Source organism: Salvelinus namaycush, chromosome 2 (genome assembly GCF_016432855.1).
Source record: "Salvelinus namaycush isolate Seneca chromosome 2, SaNama_1.0, whole genome shotgun sequence".
NCBI lineage: Eukaryota > Metazoa > Chordata > Actinopteri > Salmoniformes > Salmonidae > Salvelinus > Salvelinus namaycush.
Genome location: NC_052308.1, coordinates 69,576,695 through 69,598,452, shown reverse-complemented (window position 1 = coordinate 69,598,452; position 21,758 = coordinate 69,576,695). Strand labels below are relative to the sequence as shown.

Sequence of the window (21,758 nt, the reverse complement as noted above, 5' to 3'; positions counted from 1 at the left end):
TAACTCCTTAACCCTGCTTTTTTGCCCTAACCCTTCAATGTTTGTAGATCTGTAGGGTAGAAGCAATATGGTGGAAGCCCCCCCACTACACGGCTTATACCCAGACCTTTCAGATCTGAAAACATTGAAGGGTTAGGGCCAAGGGGAGGGTTAGGGAGTAATTTGTGACCGGCTGGTACAAAGAGGAATGGAGGGTCTCCGTTCACAGCGGTTCAGGAATGGCTTGACCAACCCAGTGTCCTCTCTACTGACCTATATCACAGAGGGTCAGGGGTCACATTTGTTTGACCTGCTAATCAGTCAGTCAGTGGATCTGTTTAACTGGCCTCACGGCTTCCTAAACGTGCGTTCAGTGGTTGAGCGGAAGCATGGCGTACTCATGTTTGGCTACCTCCCGGGTGGCGCAGTGGTCTAGGGCACTGCATCGCAGTGCTAGCTGCGCCACCAGAGTCTCTGGGTTCGCGCCCAGGCTCTGTCGCAGCCGGCCGCAACCGGGAGGTCCGTGGGGCGACGCACAATTGGCATAGCGTCGTCCGGGTTAGGGAGGGTTTGGCCGGTAGGGATATCCTTGTCTCAGTATGTAAAAATGTAATGAAATGTAAAAATGTAATAAAATGTATGCACTCTACTGTAAGTCGCTCTGGATAAGAGCGTCTGCTAAATGACTAAATTGTAAATTGTAAATTGTGTACGTGTGTAGGCCTACAGACAGTTTGTCACACACACACATTCTTACTGTAATCAGTCGGATTTCACTTTTCGCCCTTGAATCTTTGAGTGACAATGACTTCCTAGACGTATGAAGGTCATTGACCTTTAACGTCTGCTGCCATGTGTGATCAGTCTTCTAAATTTAGCATGGTTGTACAGAAAGAACAAATATTTCTTTTGAAATGGAGACAGCATTTTGATTCCTACTGCCTGTAAAGGGGAAACACTAGCCCTCAGAAACCACACACACACCCTCGTGAAATAGTCTACAATATACTTACATATTTTCCCCCCTCCTTTTCCCCTTCCTCTTTCCCTCTGTCCTTAAAATATTTCTCTCATTACGATACATAGGAAGGGAGCTATCGGCCAGAACTCACCGCCTCACCCCAGAGGGAACAGTATTATTTCAGCCTCGAGTAAACTGGTCACTAGCCAGAGGGGCCGGAATCCCCCCCCCCCCCCCCCCCCCTCCTAATGTCTTTCAGATGCCTCCCAAAAACCCGGGGCTCAAAACTGCCAAAAATAACCATCCCTAGTCCCATTGACCACAAGCCTAACCTGGATGCGAGCTAGCTATTAGCTTAGCGGCTGGGCCAGGCTAAATCTGCTAATGGGCTAATTTAGGTCACTGTTTACTTGTGTTCAACGCTAGCTAGTGGTTAGCTGCTACTGTAGGCTAGTGCTAGGTTAATGGGATAATTTATGTCAATGTTTACACATACTTAACAGTTTGTTGAGTAGATGTATGTAGGCCCCTCTGTTGTTGAGGGTTAATGCAATTCCTGAATGCTTAGCTAAGCTCAGGACCATCATATGATGATAATCAGGGGTGCAACTTTGGTTTTAGAAGTGGGGGGGCATTATATATATATATATATGTATATACAACGGGTGGGTCTAATCCTGAGTGCTGATTGGTTAAAAGCGTTTTCCAGCCGGTGTCTATTCCACAAGTTACCACCGGCTAAATCTATGACGTTATAATGCCTATTTACTCTGTTCCATCTGACTGCGCAATCCACCGTCTCATCAGCCCAGCCAGGCACTTTATAAACTTCATCTCCACTATAAAAAGCATCTAGACATTAGCTCACATTTCTTTTAGACTAACATTTGGTTTTCAACAGCGGAGATTTGTATAAACCTTGCTGTCTGTCTCTCCAACATTTGCAACGTTGTTTCAATAGTCAGATTCGATCTCCTGCTGTCCCATAGTAATGAACGTGTTGTGAGTCGGGACGAGACAGACAGACAGGCAGGCAGTGTTTCTCAGCCAGTCGAAATCATGAATCAGCTGGCATCATTTTTATGGATATATACAAAAAATATACATTTAAAAAAGGTCAAACGAAACACAGCTAATGTGCTGTCTTTCCAGCTGCAGTTTGATGTGATTGTGTTACTCTAGCTGTGTTGTTGGCTAGCTCCTCTGAACAACAGTGTTGTGACGAGTGAGCACATTTTCTATGCCAGGAGAAATCGCGACTCATTAGCTCCTTGTTATGGATGTATCCAAATAAATGTCACATGTCCACCCCCGTCCCCAGTGAAAGTTGCGCCCCTGATGATAATACACCTCAAAGCGTTTTTAGTATGACCTTTATCAGGGTCCTATTCATTAGGCACCAAATGGAGGACAAAGGCTTGTTCGTTTCCCACTGCAAAACTGTACACGTTGTACTCGAATGAATACTGTACGACCCTGTTTACCAGGACGTAGTTAATAACTGAATCGAAACACACACAGTATCGATTTAACCAGGAGACTGTTCTTGTTCTCAAGTATGAAGGGTTATTAGTTAGCTACTGTGAGTCTGTCATTGTTGATCCATCCATGTAATAGTCATTCTATTTCCATGGATCCATCTATCTCACTCAACACGATGACGATGCACAGTATTGCTAATAGAAAGAACTGGACAGAAATTCCAAAGCTGGAGTTGCTGGCTGTGGTTGATGCACATGGACATTTACAGTGGGACGAAAAAGTGCTTACGCAGTTGACTTTTCTTGATTTTGACTTCTTTATAAGATGTTCAGGACAGGTTTCCCTTGTAAATGAAGCCCAGCAGGCATTGTTTAACAGTCTCCAGGGTAGAGGAGTACAATTAAGTACTATTCAGCCTGCTGCGGTGTTCGACCAAACAAGCCCTTTCCTTACTACACAGCGTGAAACATGGAAGGCAATTTACTTGTACTATTTGTACAAGTTAAGTATTGATTGAGTTAGTATTTTAGTATTTTAAGTGCTTAAATAGATATTCAACTTGAAAATATGTCCCCGATCCTCTCCTCTCCTCTCCTCTCCTCTCCTCTCCTCTCCTCTCCTCTCCTCTCCTCTCCTCTCCTCTCCTCTCCTCTCCTCTCCTCTCCTCTCCTCTCCTCTCCTCTCCTCTCCTCTCCTCGCCCTCCACTATTTAGGTTTTGACTGTCAACCTGGGAGCCATCCCTTTGTGTCTGTGTAGTTTTAAAGGCCCTGGTCCTGGTAACCCACTACCCCTAGCTCAGGTCACATTGTGTTGTAAACTCTGGAAGTGAGACCTCTTCTCCTGTTAACTCTCCAACACTGGGGACTGGCATAGCTAGGTGGGTCTTTGTTATGGGGTTATAGGTAGACAGCACTGACAGTACACTAGTGTAGAGTAGTGTTAAGTAGTGTTCAGTAGAAAATAGATGTTGAATTGTGAGATTATTATAGAAATATGTACTAAATAATCAGAGAATTACAGAATATAGAATCATGGAATTATATAGTGTAAAATTATAGAAATATATAGAATTGGTCTTGTTGTTCTATTTGGGTATATCTATATGGACATATATATCTGGATGTCTATAGAAACGTAGCAGTGGATCCTAAGAAAGTGAACATGCCCATTGAAAATTCTGGAAATCTCTATCACCCATAAAGAAGAGGATATTGGCAGCATTGCCAACACTGCAGCAGGCAGGACCAAGGACAGAAAAAGCAAATATCCTGCTAGCTGGTGCAAGAATTCTCCTTCCCCAAATGATTTCTAGCTCTAACTATAGTCTCACTGTCAGCTGAATACAATAGCTTCAGTTGTTTCTCTTTAGCTGGAGGGTCATCTGCCCAGAGCGGCTGACCACTGATGACACCAGGGTAGGAGCTGGAGTCCGTCTGGTCACAATGGACAGTATTCTGACCTGACCTGGCTGGCCATTAGAACAATATAAGTGCAGTATTCATGATCCTCTGTAGAGAGCTACAAAGAGGCTAATTGAGGCAGGGCATTGACTCTGAAAGGGCTATCATGCCTTTATGCCACTAGGGAGGTAGAGAGAGATGGCTACAGACATTGGATTGGTCATCTGGTCTCGGGTGAAGTGTGTGTGTGTGTGTGTTCACTCACAGCGACAGCCCAGGATAATCATTTCCTTAACCTCTCATTAAAAATACCACTAACTGCATCGTCATCCTGATGAAACACCAAGCTGTTCCAAGCATCATTCTGCCCTCTGCAGTTAACACACACACACACACACACACACACACACACACACACACACACACACACACACACACACACACACACACACACACACACACACACACACACACACACACACACACACACACACACACACACACACACACACACACACACTCCCCCATCACCAGCAGTCATAGCACAGCACAGCACACCACAACACACACCCATTCAGCAGGGCTAGTTCCGCTCCGCAGTCCGCATGTCCTTCATTTAGCCGTAGTTTAGCTAGCAACGTAAACCAATAATAATCCATTAAGAAGACTTAAACAGATCCTCCCTCTCTTTCTCTCTGATGGAGGAAACGAGGAAAGGGGGTTGAAGAGGAGGGAGGGAGGGAGGGAGGGAGGGAGGGAGGGAGGGAGGGAGGGAGGGAGGGAGGGAGGGAGGGAGGGAGGATGGTGGTGCCGTTTCAGACGTCACATGACCAGGTTGTCAGTTGGCCCTACTCATTCCTCTCTCTCTCTCTCTCTCTCTCTCTCTCTCTCTCTCTCTCTCTCTCTCTCTCTCTCTCTCTCTCTCTCTCTCTCTCTCTTTCACATGCATACTCTCATACTCGCTCACTCACTCACTCGCTCACACACACACTCTCTCCGTCTCTGCGTGCGGGCTGAGCTGTGTGTGTGTACGTGTGTGTGTGTATGTTAACGAGGTCAAGGAGTGACAGACACCCTATGTGCGTCTCCTCTGTGCTGCTGTCTCTTCACTTGACTCTCATCATGTCCCTCTGTTGTTGCTTCTTTTTTAGGGACTATGGATCATCCAAGCGCAAATCAGGTAAGGCACCTGTCTTTCCACCGCCCTATTGATTTAAAGTGTCTTCATGTTTTCCACAGTATGTATGTTGTAAGACATTGTAATTCTGTCAGCAGACTATATCCTCTACAGGGTAATTGATTGATTTAAGTAGATGGAGGGAAACGTTACCCCCCTTCTTCTTCAACCTGTAGCACTGAATGATCTGTCATCCTGGTGAATGGTACTTGTCCCACAGCGTGATCTATCTGTCCCCTTAACTGTCGCTTTCATGTCTATCTGTCAATGTGGGTTTTGTTTACTTGTCCGCTGACGGAACAGAACAGTGACAGACTGTTGACCAGCATTTTTGGGGATGTGTTCCAACTGAACAAACCCTCTGTATAGCCTCGCCTCGCCTTGAACCCTGGGTGGGGTCGATGAAGTATTGAAACTCCTGGGGATGTCTCAGGAAGGATAGCCGTTGATGTTTCTGTTCTGTCTGCCAGGATTCATTATTTTCTGTTGTGGGGAGAGACAGATTGCATCCTAAACGGCATCTTATTCTCTATAATGCATTATTTTTTGTCCAGAGCCCTATGTTCAAAAGTAGTGCACTATAAAGGGAATAGGGAGCCATTTAGGGCACAGTCATGGTCAAAGCCGTTAAAATATTTGGCTGTGGGCTTTGGTTTAAGGCATAGAGATAGCTTTGTATGACATATGCATTAAATTAATGTAGAGTGTGAAGGATGCTGGGGCAGATCCTAGAGGGAGACACCATTGTGCATACTGTATCACTACTGTATTGGAAAGTGGGTGGTTTAGCCTGGTTCCAGATCTGTTTGTGCTGTCTTGCCAACCCCCATGGTCAAAGAGTTGGCAGGGCAAATCTGTGACTCGGCTGGATGGGTGTATGTGTGTGGTAGAACATATGACTTCCTCTTATTGTATACTAGGCTATTCAATATGACTGACCTATGGAATATGAACTTGTTCAGTGGGTCAGATATATACTGTGACTAAGCTGTTTATCCATACATTCATACTTGAAAAGGCTTTGAGGTCGACATTAGCCATCTTAACGTGTTAGCATGGTCATGATATAGAAATAGTTGCTTAGCCGTAGCATAAGATGTACGTGCGTGAGTCACCATTATCGAATCAAAGTTTATTGGTTGCGTAAACAGATTGGGAGATGTTATCGCAGGTGTAGCGAAATGCTTATTGCGAAGTTATCTAGGAGCTAGAAACAGGGTGATCGTGTCTATTAGCGCCATCTTATCCGTGCTATGTGCATCTTAAAGGGATAGCTCAACCAATATGTGCATCTTAAGGGGATAGCTCAACCAATATGTGCATCTTAAAGGGATAGCTCAACCAATATGTGCATCTTAAAGGGATAGCTCAACCAATATGTGCATCTTAAGGGGATAGCTCAACCAATATGTGCATCTTAAAGGGATAGCTCAACCAATATGTGCATCTTAAAGGGATAGCTCAACCAATATGTGCATCTTAAGGGGATAGCTCAACCAATATGTGCATCTTAAAGGGATAGCTCAACCAATATGTGCATCTTAAAGGGATAGTTCAACCAATATGTGCATCTTAAAGGGATAGTTCAACCAATATGTGCATCTTAAAGGGATAGCTCAACCAATATGTGCATCTTAAGGGGATAGCTCAACCAATATGTGCATCTTAAAGGGATAGCTCAACCAATATGTGCATCTTAAAGGGATAGCTCAACCAATATGTGCATCTTAAAGGGATAGCTCAACCAATATGTGCATCTTAAGGGGATAGCTCAACCAATATGTGCATCTTAAAGGGATAGCTCAACCAATATGTGCATCTTAAGGGGATAGCTCAACCAATATGTGCATCTTAAAGGGATAGCTCAACCAATATGTGCTTCTTAAAGGGATAGTTCAGCCGAATCCATACTAATATTGGACTTCTATGGGTTTAGAAAATGCTAGCTAGCTAAGTAAGCGGTTGGTGACAGTGGCTAAATAAACAAAACAAAAGCATGGATGGCGCTTTGTTCTTGTCCATGGACTGCTTTCAGGGTAAGACCAATAAGACCAATAAGTAGATTTAGTCATTTAGGTGAACTATCCCTTTTAATATCTCTTTCCCACACACAGAGGTTGGGAGAGTGAAGGCAGAAGCACACATCAGACTTTTGCATGAATTTTAAAATAGAAAAGAGCAGGAAATGCTTTGAGGTTAATGATCAATGACATGTCCGTCCGTTCTGAAGCCTAAAAGGCAACTTTTTGATAGTTTAGTAGTGGCTGACTGCCCATATCTACAAGCCAATATGATTTTCAGATTGTTTGTTATTGCATGGTGATATCAGGGTGCTTTGCAGTAATATTATTGTCACAATTGTTGAAATGAGTGGACCAAGGCGCAGCGTGCGTAGAGTTCCAAATTATATTTAATAATGAAACTTACAATCAAAACAACAAAGAATATAACAAACGTGCAGTATTGCAGTGCTCAAGGCAACTATACAAAAACAAGATCCCACAAACAACAGGTGGGAAAAGGCTGCCTAAATATGATCCCCAATCAGAGACAACGATAGACAGCTGCCTCTGATTGGGAACCATACCAGGCCAACATAGAAAACAAAAAACTAGAATGCCCACCCTAATCACACCCTGACCTAACCAAATAGAGAAATAAAAGGATCTCTAAGGTCAGGGCGTGACAGTCCCCCCCCCCCCCCCAAGGGGGCCGCAAAACCTGACTCTATGGGGGAGGGTCCGTGTGGGCATCTACCCTCGGTGGCGGCTCCGGTTCGGGACGTAGACCCCGCTCCGCTCGCGGATCCCTCCGCTTCCGTGGAACCGGTCCGGCCGGAGACTCTGGACCGTAGATCGTTGCCGGGGACTCCGGACCGTGGATCGTCGCCGGAGGAACCGGACCGTGGATCGTTGCCGGAGACTCTGGACCGTGGATCGTCGCCGGGGGCTCCGGACCGTGGATCGTCGCCGGAGGAACCGGACCGTGGATCGTCGCCAGAGACTCTGGACTGTAGATCGTCGCCGGGGACTCCGGACCTTGGATCGTCGCCGGGGGCTCCGGACCGTGAATCGTCGCCGGAGGAACCGGACCGTGGATCGTCGCCGGAGACTCTGGACCGTGGATCGTCGCCGGGAACTCCGGACCGTAGATCGTCGCCGGAGACTTCGGACTGAGAACCCCCGCTGGAGGCTCCGGACTGGGAACCGTCGCTGGAGGCTCCGGACTGGGAACCGTCGCTGGAGGCTCTGGGCCATGGATCGTCATCGGAGGCTCCGGGCCATGGATCATCACCCTCTATGGGGGTGGATCCGGGTGGGCATCTGGCCTCGGTGGCGGCTCCGGTTCGGGACGTAGACCCCGCTCCGCTCACGGATCCCTCCGCTTCCGTGGAACCGGACCGTGGATCGTCGCCGGGGACTCCGGACCGTAGATCGTCGCCGGGGACTCCGGACCGTGGATCGTCGCCGGGGTCTCCGGACCATGGATCGTCGCCCGAGGAACTGGACCGTGGATCGTCGCCGGAGGAACCGGACCGTGGATCATCGCCGGGGGCTCCGGGCCGTGGATCGTCACCGGAGGAACCGGACCGTGGATCGTCGCCGGAGACTCCGGACCGTGGATCGTCGCCGGGAACTCCGGACCGTAGATCGTCGCCGGGAACTCCGGACCGTAGATCGTCGCCGGGGACTCCGGACCGTAGATCGTCGCCGGGAACTCCGGACCGTAGATCGTCGCCGGAGACTCCGGTCTGAGAACCCCCACTGGAAGCTCCGGACTGGGAACCGTCGCTGGAGGCTCCGGACTGGGAACCGTCGCTGGAGATTCCGGACTGGGGACCGTCGCTGGAGGCTCCGGACTGGGAACCGTCGCTGGAGGCTCCGGACTGGGAACCGTCGCTGGAGGCTCGGGCCATGGATCGTCATCGGAGGCTCGGGCCATGGATCGTCATTGGAGGCTCCGGGCCATGGATCGTCACCGGAGGCTCCGGGCCATGGATCATCACCGTAGGCTCCGGGCCCTGGCTCATCACCGGAGGCTCCGGGCCATGGATCCTCTCTGGAGGCTCCGGGCCATGGATCATCAACGGAGGCTTCGTGCCCTGGATCATCACTGGAGGCTCCGGGCCCTGGATTATCTCTGGAGTCTCCGTTCCATGGATCATCACTGGAGTCTCCGTTCCATGGATCATCACTGGAGGCTCCGGGCCATGGATCATCACCGGAAGCTCCGGGCCATGGATCATCACCGGAGGCTTCCTCTCGGGCTTCCGTCGTGGCCGCGAACCCCGGTGTCGTTGTTGTTGCTCCTTCGCTGTCTCCGCCTGCTTCCAAGGCAGGCTTCTGTCTCCTGCCATAATCTCTTCCCACGTCCAGGATGTCCTCCACTCCTGGCTTTCCTCCAAGGCCCAGGATCCCTGCTCTTCCTGGGCACGCTGCTTGGTCCGTGGGTGGTGGGATCTTTTGTCACTATTGTTGAAATGAGTGGACCAAGGCGCAGCGTGCGTAGAGTTCCACATTATATTTAATAATGAAACTTACAACCAAAACAACAAAGAATATAACAAACGTGCAGTATTGCAGTGCTCAAGGCAACTATACAAAAACAAGATCCCACAAACAACAGGTGGGAAAAGGCTGCCTAAATATGATCCCCAATCAGAGACAACGATAGACAGCTGCCTCTGATTGGGAACCATACCAGGCCAACATAGAAAATGAAAAACTAGAATGCCCACCCTAATCACACCCTGACCTAACCAAATAGAGAAATTACAGGACCTCTAAGGTCAGGGCGTGACAATTATACTGTAATAATTTACCTTCAACTAGTTTTCCTTCTAACTTTGGTCTTACTTTTTTTCAATCTGTTTTTAAAATCAGTACCAACATGCTTCAAGAACATTGAGTTTAATCAGAATGACTAATAGCAGTTAATCAAAGTCAATCTTAAAACCTTTTCTCAATAGGGGGGCGCTATTTCGACTTTGTAAAAATTTGTTCCCAAATTAAACTGCCTCGTACTCAATTCTTGCTCGTACAATATGCATATTATTATTACTATTGGATAGAAAACACTCTCTAGTTTCTAAAACCGTTTGAATTATATCTGTGAGTAAAACAGAACTCATTTTGCAGCAAACTTCCTGTCAGGAACTGAAAAATCTGAAATCGGGGGCTCTGTTCCAGGGTCAGTTTATAAATTTGCATGTAATCTATGGGTCTACATGCACTGCATACACCTTCCCCTAGATGTCAGTAAGCAGTGAGAATTGGAATGGTGTGTCTGGGTAGTTCTGAGGCCGTATAAAAGCTCTTGGAACCGGGGGTGCAATCTTTTCAACGTTCGTCATGACGCAAGACAGACCTCAGGATTGCATTCTGAAAAGCTGTTGTTATAGGCTTTAGATATATCCGGCTCTGATTTTATTCGATATAGGTGTTAAAGACATCCTAATGTAGTTATTTTAAACCGAGTTATATCAGTTTATATCAGTATATTGCGATTTTCGGTATTTCATTTGTGCTGCGTTATAGTGAGTTGGACACGTCTTCGCCACATGGCTAATGTTTGCTGCTAATTCCAAAGTTGAAGACGACAATCTACAACCGAGCAACGATTCTTCTGGACAAAGGACAACTTGCACAAGATTCTGATGGAAGCTCATCAAATAGTAAGAACTATTTATGATGTTAATTCGTTGTTCTGTTGAAAAATGTTAAACTATTATTTCGCCATTAATTTCGGTGCGGTCTCGCTTTAACGCACGCTGTATGTCGTAGTAACGTTAATTTTAAAAATCTAACACAGCGGTTTCATTAAGAACTAATGTATCTTTCATTTGCTGTCCAACCTGTATTTTTTAGTCAAGTTTATGATTAGTTATTGATTAGATTAGGTGCCTCTCCCAAGATTTCTCCCGACATTTTGTTTGCAGCTTGGCTACTATTCTCATTGTATAACCACGATTTGTGCCGCTAAATATGCACATTTTCGAACAAACAATATATGTATTGTGTAATATGATGTTATAGGACTGTCATCTGATGAAGTTGTGAGAAGGTTAGTGAAAAATGTAATATCTTTTGCTGGTTTATTCGCTATCGCTAACGTGCATGAATCAATGCTGCTGTGTGGTTGGCTATTGTAGTAAGCTAATATAATGCTAAATTGTGTTTTCGCTGTAAAACACTTAAAAAATCTGAAATATTGGCTGGATTCACAAGATCTTTGTCTTTCATTTGCTGTACGCTGTGTATTTTTCATAAATGTTTTATGATGAGTATTTAGGTAATTCACGTTGCTCTCTGTAGTTATTCTAGTTGCTTTGGTGAGAGTTGTGATGGTGGCTGCAATGTAAAACTATGATTTATACCTGAAATATGCACATTTTTCGAACAAAACATATGCTATACAATAAATATGTTATCAGACTGTCATCTGATGAAGTTGTTTCTTGGTTAGTGACTATTTATATCTTTATTTGGTCGAATTTGTGATAGCTACCTATGCAGTAAAAAAATGGTGGGAAAAAAAAGTTGTGTCTTTTGCTATCGTGGTTAGCTAATAGAAATACATATTGTGTCTTCCCTGTAAAACATTTAAAAAATCAGAAATGATGGCTGGATTCACAAGATGTGTATCTTTCATCTGGTGTCTTGGACTTGTGATTTCATGATATTTAGATGCTAGTATTTACTTGTGGCGCTATGCTAGGCTATGCTAGTCAGCTTTTTTACTGATGAGGGTGCTCCCGGATTCGGGATTGGGACCATCTAGAAGATAATTTGCTAAATGTAATCGACAAGTTGTTTGGAGCATAGAACACGAACCCAACGAACTTCCTTAAACCATCAGGTTCGCCAATGCCCCGAATGAGATCACATCTATTCGATTAAATCATTTTTTTCTTTACCAGAACCCTAATTTAATTCCCTTAGAAACTGACTGCTTTAAATGAGATATAAGACATTGGTGCCTTGTCCTCATCCACTTCCCGAGTGCTGATCTAGGATCAGTTTAGCCTTTTAGATCATACTGAATGAGATTACATGGACAGCGAGGACCTGATCCTAGATCTTCACTCATCCTACAGATGTTTTATGAATTCAGGCCTTTTGTTTGGGCTGAGGAACATGTGGTTTGGTGTATCTACAATGACAGTAAGATTAATGGTTTGAGATCTTAGCTGGTTGGCATCAGATCCAATGATCCCTTTGTGATTTAGTGGTTACTTTAGTCCATCTGTCTGTCAAGTTATGTTTTGTCTGGATGGACAGACAGTAAGTTCAGTAGTTCACCCATCTGACAGGTTGTTGCATAATAGCCTGAGTTTTTACTTAACTTATTGGTTTATTGGGATCCCCATTAGCTTTTGCCCGAAGCAGCAGCTTCCTGGCATCCACACAAAAACATCAAACACGACAATAACACGGATACACTGATAGACAAGAACAGTCACACAAATGGGAAATACAAACAATACAACTAAAGACTAATTTGTGTGGAGATTGTGTGTGTTAGAGTGTGTGTGTGTGTGTGTCATGACCTGACAAGGGAAACTCTGGAACCTAGTTATAGCCTCAGGGTAATGTTTATTTCTGGTCAGGTCAAGTGGGCAGGAAAAGTCCTCGCCTGCCCATTATGTGTGAAGGGAGGCTGAGGCTTCAGGAATCCCATGATAGGCTGGTGCTGCTACACGTCCAATGGATATCGACCAATAATGGCATCTCTTTGCATATGAAAGATAGTCTCGCCATATCTTCCCGACCCAGGATGTGAACTCGAAACCCTCTACATAAGAACACAGCCTATAGGTTCCCTGAACTTTAGACCCCATCACTGTCGTTCGTTCCTCAGCAGGAATCAACATAGGAGGGAGTGACTCTCTTAGCTGTATATTAGAACCAGTAGTTAACATGAGGGACAGGGTTATAGTAGCACGCTACTGTAGTTTGTGGTGCGTTTCATTTGGGTTTTAGCTGAAGTATAAGTCAGGAGATGACATAGTGTTAGCCTTCCCATAGACTCTGTTTACAGTATGGTCTGCATGGCTCCATGTCTGCAATGCCACAAAATTGCATGGAGTTAGTTACAGCATATAGGCTACACCACTAACTGATTATGTGACCTTTTCCAAGTTAATACTGGTTCCTCTATTAACTTTAGATGTTTCATTCAGCTTTTACACAATATTCGTCCCTTTTTACCAATTTGACATGAACTTTCTTCACTTATCAGCTTAATCTACATAGTGGGGGCTTAATCCTCATCAGAAACCTCCTCAGTCCAGATGAAAACCTCCGAGGTAATAAAGGCTGTGAGGAAAATAAAGGTCAGAAGTGGATGGGAGGGGTCTGTCCCTCCCTGTCAGTCCTAGAGAGTTTCTGCCTTGCATGTGAAGGCCAGATGCAGTGAACAGAGGCTGCTTCCCAAATGCCGTCCTATTCCCTTTATAGTGCACTACTTTTAGCAGAACTCATAGGGCACTGGTCAAAAGTGGTTCACTATGGAGAATAGTGTGCCATTTGGGACGCCAACCAGAGTGAATGTGGAGGCCAGGGGTTGAAAGAGAATGTCAGTCTGAATACAGTCCCTGGTCTAGTGTTTACGTGGCATCCCGCGAAGATTCCAGCGTGATGTAGAAATGCCTTATAGGGTTTACGTGGGGCCTGCCGGGCTGGGGAGAGGAGTGTGGGCGTTCGATTGTGCGTGTGTGTATATGTGTGTGGGGTTGGTGTGTGCGAGCCTGTGTGTGTTTTGTTTGGAATGGTAAGAGGGGTGGTGATTTTTTTGGGGGGGGGCGTAACACAAGGAAGAAGACAACACCACATGGTTATGACAGCTCATCCTCCCAAGAAACAACAAATGTAGTCATTCTTCCTGCCTCACTGGGACCTTGTCATTCTCTGCATTGAACGTCATCACGCAGCGAGCTCTTTAAATGTCAGCGTATCATCCTTTGCTATTATCATCCTCTGTCTGTATGTCAAGATACAGCTGAATAATGTGCTTATAGAAAACCCATAGCGAGAGCCTCCCGAGTGGCGCAGTGCTCTAAGGCATCACTACAGACCCCCGGATTTGATCCCAGGGTTCTTCTCCCGGTCCGCGACCCTTGAGGCGGCGCACAATTGGCCCAGTGTCATTTGGGTTAGGGGGGGTTTTGGCCGGTCGGGATGTCCTTGTCCCATCGCACTCTAGCAACTCCCGGTGGCGCTCTAGCGACTTCACGCTGACTTCAGTCGCCAGTTGTACAGTGGCTCTCGAACTTCGCCTCTCCCGAGTCTGTACGGGAGTTACAGCGATGGGACAACACTGTAACTACCAATTGGATATCACGGAAAAAGGGGGTAAAAAGTACAAAATAAATAAATAAAAATAGCTCTTTCACCCAACACTGGCTGCAGTGAGTGCAGTTATAACGCAGTGCAGTGAGTGCAGTCATAAGCCTGTGCAGTGACCATACAAGCAGACAGTCCAACAATGCCCAACATTAAGAGATATTTGCTCTCTATCGTAATGGTTGGCTTGGAGAGAGTGTAGCTGTGTTTGCCTAGCTCTTGTATCGGCCGAGGTCTCTCCCAAAGAGAAATGAGAAAGATACATGTTTTAGCAGCCAGATCCCACTGTGACTGAGTGACTCAAAACAGAAGGAGAGAGAGAGAGGGGAGGGATGGCGAGAGAGTGAGAAATGGAGAGAGTGAACCAAACACAGTCCCAGTCTAAATAGGAAGAGGGTGGAGAGAGAGAGAGAGAGAGAGAGAGAGAGAGAGAGAGAGAGAGAGAGAGAGAGAGAGAGAAACATAAACCGTTAGAAACATAAACTTTATATTTGACAAATTAGCCTCCTTGGCTAATCTAAAGAAGCATAAGAGCAAACCAAAAATAACAGATAATGAAAAATGGTTTGATAATGATTGCAAAAATCTAAGAAAGTCATTGAGAAATATATCTAATCAAAAACACAGAGAACCAGACAACAAAAATATACGCCTTCAATATGGGGAAACACTGAAGCAATACAAACGCACCCTAAGAACAAAAAAGGAACAGCACATTAGAAATCAGCTGGATGGAATTGAGGAATCCATAGAATCAAACCACTTCTGGGAGAATTGGAATAAATTAAACAAACATCATGAGGAATTGGCTATCCAAAATGGGGATATGTGGAGAAATCACTTTGCAAACCTCTACAGCAATATAACAAAGAGCCCAGAACAAAAAGATATACAAGAAAAATTACAAATCCTTGAATTAGCAGTCAAAGACTATCAGAATCCTGTAGATACCCCAATTACAGAAGAAGAATTATTGGAAAAACTATGCAATCTCCAACCCAAAAAGGCCTGTGGTGCTGATGGTATTTTAAATGAAATGATCAAATATACAGACCACAAATTCAAATTGGCAATACTCAAACTCTTCAACATTATCCTCACTGCAGGTATTTTCCCCGATATTTGGAACCAGGGATTGATCACACCAATCTATAAAAATGGAGACAAATTTGACCCAAATAATTACAGAGGAATTTGCGTTAACAGCAACTTGGGGAAAATTCTCTGCAGTATTATAAATAGCAGACTACATCATTTCCTTGACGAACACAACGTCCTGAGCAGAAGCCAGATTGGATTTCTAAAAAATTATCGTACAACAGACCACATTTACACCCTCCACACTCTAATTGATAAACAAGTTAACCAAAACAAAGGCAAAATCTACTCGTGTTTTGTAGATTTCAAGAAAGCATTTGATTCAATTTGGCACGAAGGTCTTTTTTATAAACTAATAGAAAGTGGTATTGGAGGGAAAACATATGATTTTATTAAATCAATGTACACTAAAAACAAATGTGCGGTTAAAATTGGCAACAAGCAAACAGACTTCTTCTCTCAGGGGCGGGGAGTGAAACAGGGCTGCCCAATAAGTCCAACATTATTTAACATCTACATTAATGAATTGGCAAAAACATTAGAAGAATCGGCAGCACCTGGTATCACCCTACACAACACTGAAATCAAGTGTCTGCTGTACGCAGATGACCTGGTGCTGCTGTCTCCCACTAAAGAGGGGTTACAGCAGCACCTAGATCGTCTTCACAGGTTCTGTCAGACCTGGGCTCTGACCGTTAACCTAAAAAAAACAAATATAATGATATTCCAAAAAAGGTCGGGAAATAAGGATGACAAATATAAATTCTATTTGGACACAGTTCTATTAGAACACACCAAAAACTACACATATCTAGGACTAAATATGAGCAACACAGGTAGCTTTCACATGGCTGTGAATGAGCTGAGAGACAAAGCAAGAAGAGCATTTTATGCCATTAAAAGGAACATCAAAATTTAAATTCCAATTAGAATCTGGCTCAAAATTTTTCAATCAGTTATAGAACCAATTGCTCTATATGGCAGTGAAGTATGGGGTCCACTCTCTAATAATGAATTTACTAAATGGGACAAACATCCAACTGAAATATTGCATGCAGAGTTTTGCAAGACTGTATTGCAAGTACAAAGAAAAACTCCAAATAACGCATGTAGGGCAGAATTGGGCCAATACCCCCTCCTCATTCGAATAGAAAAAAGAGCCATCAAATTTTACAACCATCTAAAAACAAGTGACCCTAAAACATTCCATCACACAGCTCTACAATGTCAAGAGATGAAACCAGAGAAGAGTCCCCTCAGCCAGCTGGTTCTGAGGCTCAGTTCACCAACCCAAACCAACCCCATAGAGCCTCGGGACAGCCCTCAGAAAATCTGGCCCAACCAAATCATCACAAAACAAAAAGAAAAATATATAACCTATTGGAAAGACACCACAAAAAATCAAAGTAAACTTCAATGCTATTTGGCTCTAAACAGACAGTACATGGTGGCAGACTATCTGACCACTGTGACTGATAGAAAACTGAGGAAAACATTGACTAGGTACAGACTCAGTGAGCACCGTCTGGCTATAGAGACCGGTCGTCACAGACAAACCTGGCTGCCCAGAGAGGACAGGCTGTGCTCACTCTGCTCCAGAGGAGAGGTAGAGACAGAGGTGCATTTCCTACTACACTGTGACAAATACTCAGACCTAAGAGCATATTTCTTTCCCAAAATTATAACTCAATACAAAGAATTTGAAACTATAAAAGATGAAGAAAAAATCAAATATTTATTGGGTGAAAAGCCAAAATGTGCAGTTTTGGCAGCCAAATATGTGTCCTCCTGCCACAACCTGAGGGACAGCCAGTGAAAAATGCAAAGTAATGTTGATAATATTTCCCATTTAGCTTAGTTTTGTTTTGTCTTTCATACCAGGTCATATGTCTTCTCAAGTCATATTAACACTGGTCTACTACTGTTGCTTTAATTTATTGTTGTTCTGATTAATATTGTTGTTGTAGTTGTTGTTAATGGTAATCCCATGTCCACTACTACTGTTATTATTGCTGTTGGTCCCACCATTTATTTATATATAAATATATATATATTTTGTATATATATACATATATATTTGATTTTTATTTTCGATATGTATACTTTGACAATGTAAGTAATAACGAACTTGCCATGTCAATAAAGTCAATTGAATTGAAAGTCAATTGAATTGAAAAATTGAATTGAGAGAGAGAGAGAGAGAGAGAGAGAGAGAGAGAGAGAGAGAGAGAGAGAGAGAGAGAGAGAGAGAGAGAGAGAGAGAGAGAGAGAGAGAGAGAGAGAGAGAGAGAGAGAAAGAGAAAGAGAAAGAGAAAGAGAAAGAGAAAGAGAGAGGAGAGAGAGACCAGACTGCGAAACAGATGTAGCTTGAGCAATTTGGCCTCACCCCTCTCTCTGTCCACCCACATTCTGTGACTCCCAGCTGGGTGGGTTAGCGACTATTTTGTCACCGCTAATGGCCATTCCACACCAGTATTTTGTCATCACCACCGCCAGTGTTTGTCATTGCTAATGGTTAGCATCACTCTCGGTTTGCGACTGTCATTGTGATCAATGTGAGTGGTTGGTTCACATTTGGGTGTCGACTCAATAATGGTTCGTAGTTATTTGTTGTTTCTAGCCGTAGTCTTGTCATTGGCAATGGTTGTCTTGTCTGTGATCCTTGTTTGTCCTTGTGAATCTCACAGTTGGATACTGTGTCTTCCCTGTTAACTGCTGTCGTCTCAATATTGGTTAGCCAGTATGTGTTGTTTCTAGCTGTTTTTCTAGTCTTGGCATTGGTTGACAAGTGGTTGTCACTTCTTTCCGGACACATCCTGATGTGTGTTGACAGCTAGCTCTGTGAGGCACCGTCACTAGGCACAGCATGCTAGAGTCTCTCTTTGCTTTGACTCACATGCTTTTATGTTATGAAGACATCTTGGAAATGGGACTTGTTATTTTGGCAACAAAATCCACCAGACAGATTGTGACATCTGTTGTGAAATGTATTGTAATGTTTTTTAAATGGTCTATGACTGCCTTAACTTTGCTGGAGCCCAGGAAGAGTAGCTGCTGCCCTTGCAGCAGCTAATGGGGGATCCATAATAAATACATATACAACTGAACTTTGACCAGACAAGCTGTCTCAATGTCTTTCAGTCAAAACATATTTCACATTTTCTCTTCTCTGCTTGAAAGCTTATAGTATAGAGTGATTTTAGGCGGAGGGATGAGTGATTTACAGGGGGATGGATGAAAGAGAGAGAGAGAGAGACAGAGAGAAGGAGGGGGGAGAGAGAGAGACAGAGAGAAGGAGGGTGTGGAGAGAGAGAGAGAGAGAGAGAGAGACAGACAGCAACTAGCTTTTCCAAACATAATCTACTAAATTGATGAAATTACGGGACAGATGGCTAATAAGCCGTTCCAAACAAAACCTGGAAATTAGTGACCTTAGAAAAACTATTTGTCACCGCCACAAGTCCCTTCATTGCTGGGTAATGTGGACATTGTGGGGTTGGTGGAAGAAGGAAAACGACCCACACCATACCAGCAGGAGGGAAAAAGAAAACACAGTGACTGGAGTCTGCTCGGGTTAGTGGGCCATCATCAGAGAACCCTGAAAGGAATTAAGTGTGTGTGTGTGTGTGTGTGTGTGTGTGTGTGTGTGTGTGTGTGTGTGTGTGTGTGTGTGTGTGTGTGTGTGTGTGTGTGTGTGTGTGTGTGTGTGTGTGTGTGTGTGTCTCTTTCTGTGTGTGTATGTAGCAGCGGGTCTCCACTCTCCAGTTAATATCAATCATGTGTTGAGTGCTGCGCTCAAAGAAACGTCTCATCTTTCGCTAGCTGGGTTTAGTTTGGGGGGTGTATGTTAACTGGGGTTGACCCGGCTGACCCGGGTCACTCTACAAGCCTCCCTGGGTGGACCAGCATCAATCTCCTCAGCTCCCTGCGACTCTGGAGAGAAAGAGAGAGAGAAACAGAGAGAGAGAGAGGTTCTGACCTTTATTATATCATTTGAAAACTGAAAGGGATGTGGATTTTCCCTCACAGCGGGGGAGTGTGAGGGAATGGGGTGGAGGTGTGGTAGGGGTCGAGGTTCACAGGGTGGGGTAGAGGGACCTCCTGTGGTGTTCTGGCTTGGGTGGATTCCCTCCCGAAATTATTTCAAGGAGAATGTCCCACAATGTTTTCAAGATAATGACATCCTACTATGCATTCGGTTGGGACATTTTCCTTGTTCTCTGCAGGCCGCTGGTTCCATTATGTTGTTGTTTCCCAACCGTTCATATTGGTTATGGTTGGTGTTTATGGCCAGCCCAGACAGCCCTGGTTTTGTCTGCGTGCCCAGGTGAAAGATGATTTCAGACAGCGCTTCCGAAAAGAGAAGGATAGTTTGGACAGGAAATTTGAAAATGTAAACCTCATTGATGACAACAGACACCCCTGCCTTGTCCCCCTCCTCTACCTTTTTTCTAATACCCAGTTTTCACAGATTTTGGTATAATGGACACACACACACTGACACACACACACCCTGCTGACGTGTGACATTTCATTTCCTGACGAGATGGTGATGTCTGAGCTGTGTTCATAGCGGGGAGCCTGGGAGGAGAGAGAGCCTTCGAAGGGGGCCAACGCCCCCCCTCTGACAATCCAGGACGGGATTGAGGGAGAGAGCTGGATGAAGGGAGGGTGTGCCACAGAAATATGTGTCAGCCCAGGATCATGCAAGGCTATTTCTATTCTACTGTTACACTCTCAATTGCTACAGTATGTGCTGCTGAAGAAAGACAGCACACATTTCTGCAATAACAGTCTTCTGTGATGGTCATATGCAGTGTATCACAACCAAATGAAGATGGATTGAAGTACTTTCTGCAAAACAGTGTGTTTTGATGTAAATCAGTGCTCTCTACAATGGCAAAGATATTATATTTGGTTTGCACTGTAGAGACTGTTCAGGTCCTGCTGTTTGTGATCAGGAGGGAATAACAGGAACAATATGATGTTGATGAGATGTTTGTGTGCTGAGCATCATGGACTGAATAACATCCCCTTTCCTCTCTTCCTCCCTTCCTTCTTTTCTTCTCCGGGCCTACAGTATGGATGTACGGCTTTACCGACAGTCCAAGGAAAGAGGCCTCAGGTAGTCCTACTTGTGTGCGTGGCACAGGAGGTTGGTGGTAGCTTGATTGGGGAGAATGGGGCTCGTGGTAATGCTGGGAGCGGAATCAGTGGAATGGAATCAAATACATCAAACACATGTGTTCGATGCCCTTCCATTTGCTCCGTTCCCAGACATTATTAAGAGCCGTCCTCCCTTCAGCAGCCTCCTGTGGTGCATGGGTGGGGGGCATACGCTTGTGCCTGTGTGATATGTCGCAACGCTGGTGTGTGTGTTGTGGTGGCGATGCTCTCTATAACCACATGCCCATCGGCTTTTCCATGTTTGTCCATTTTTTGGGGGGGGGGGGGGGGGTCACTTCTTTTGCTTCGCGTGCATGCACTGACTGTCACTGGTTTCTGTTTATTTCCTTACCCATCTGCTCAAGATCAACTGTTCACATTCTGTCTTACTTTACTGACTTTAATCTCTGCATCCCTATGGACCTGCCTGACTGGATGGCTGTCAAACATTCAATGCACTTTAAACACCTTGCCAAACACCTTGCTAAACTGTAGCTGCCTGGCCACAGTGTGTTATACAGTACAGATTAAACCAGGAGTCTGGTTCTTTATGCTTGAGTTCAACATGTGGATCTAAGATCATGTTGGTCAATTAACGACAATAAGAGGGAGAGGGAGAGGGAGAGGGAGAGGGAGGGAGAGAGAGAGAGAGAGAGAGAGAGAGAGAGAGAGAGAGAGAGAGAGAGAGAGAGAGAGAGAGAGAGAGAGAGAGAGAGAGAGAGAGAGAGAGAGAGAGAGAGAGAGAGAGAGAGAGAGAGAGAGAGAGAGAGAGAGAGAGAGAGAGAGAGAGAGAGAGAGAGAGAATAAGAGAGGGAGAGAGGAGAGAGAGAATAAGAGAGGGAGAGAGGAGAGAGAGCAATAGAGGAGAGACAAAGAGAGAGAGACAAAGAGAGAGAGAGAGCAATAGAGGAGAGAGAGGAGAGACAGAGAGAGCAATAGAGGAGAGACAAAGAGAGAGAGACAAAGAGAGAGAGAGAGCAATAGAGGAGAGAGAGGAGAGACAGAGAGAGCAATAGAGGAGAGAGAGGAGAGACAGAGAGAGAGAGAGATAGAGAGGAGAGACAAAGAGAGAGAGAGAGAGCAATAGAGGAGAGAGAGGAGAGACAGAGAGATTGAGAGAGAAAGAGAGGAGAGACAGAGAGAGAGAGAG

The 21,758-nt window shown here is 44.9% G+C and overlaps 1 protein-coding gene across 1 annotated transcript in view; it reads left to right on the top strand.

Moving 5' to 3' along the window:
* LOC120027734 (SH3 and PX domain-containing protein 2A-like) overlaps nt 1-21,758 on the top strand; it is a 121,248-nt gene that overhangs the window by 61,139 nt on the left and 38,351 nt on the right. Inside the window, exon 6 of the mRNA XM_038972739.1 lies at nt 4,975-5,003. Within this exon, the coding sequence (XP_038828667.1) occupies nt 4,975-5,003 (29 nt within the window). The remainder of the gene's footprint in view (nt 1-4,974; nt 5,004-21,758) is intronic.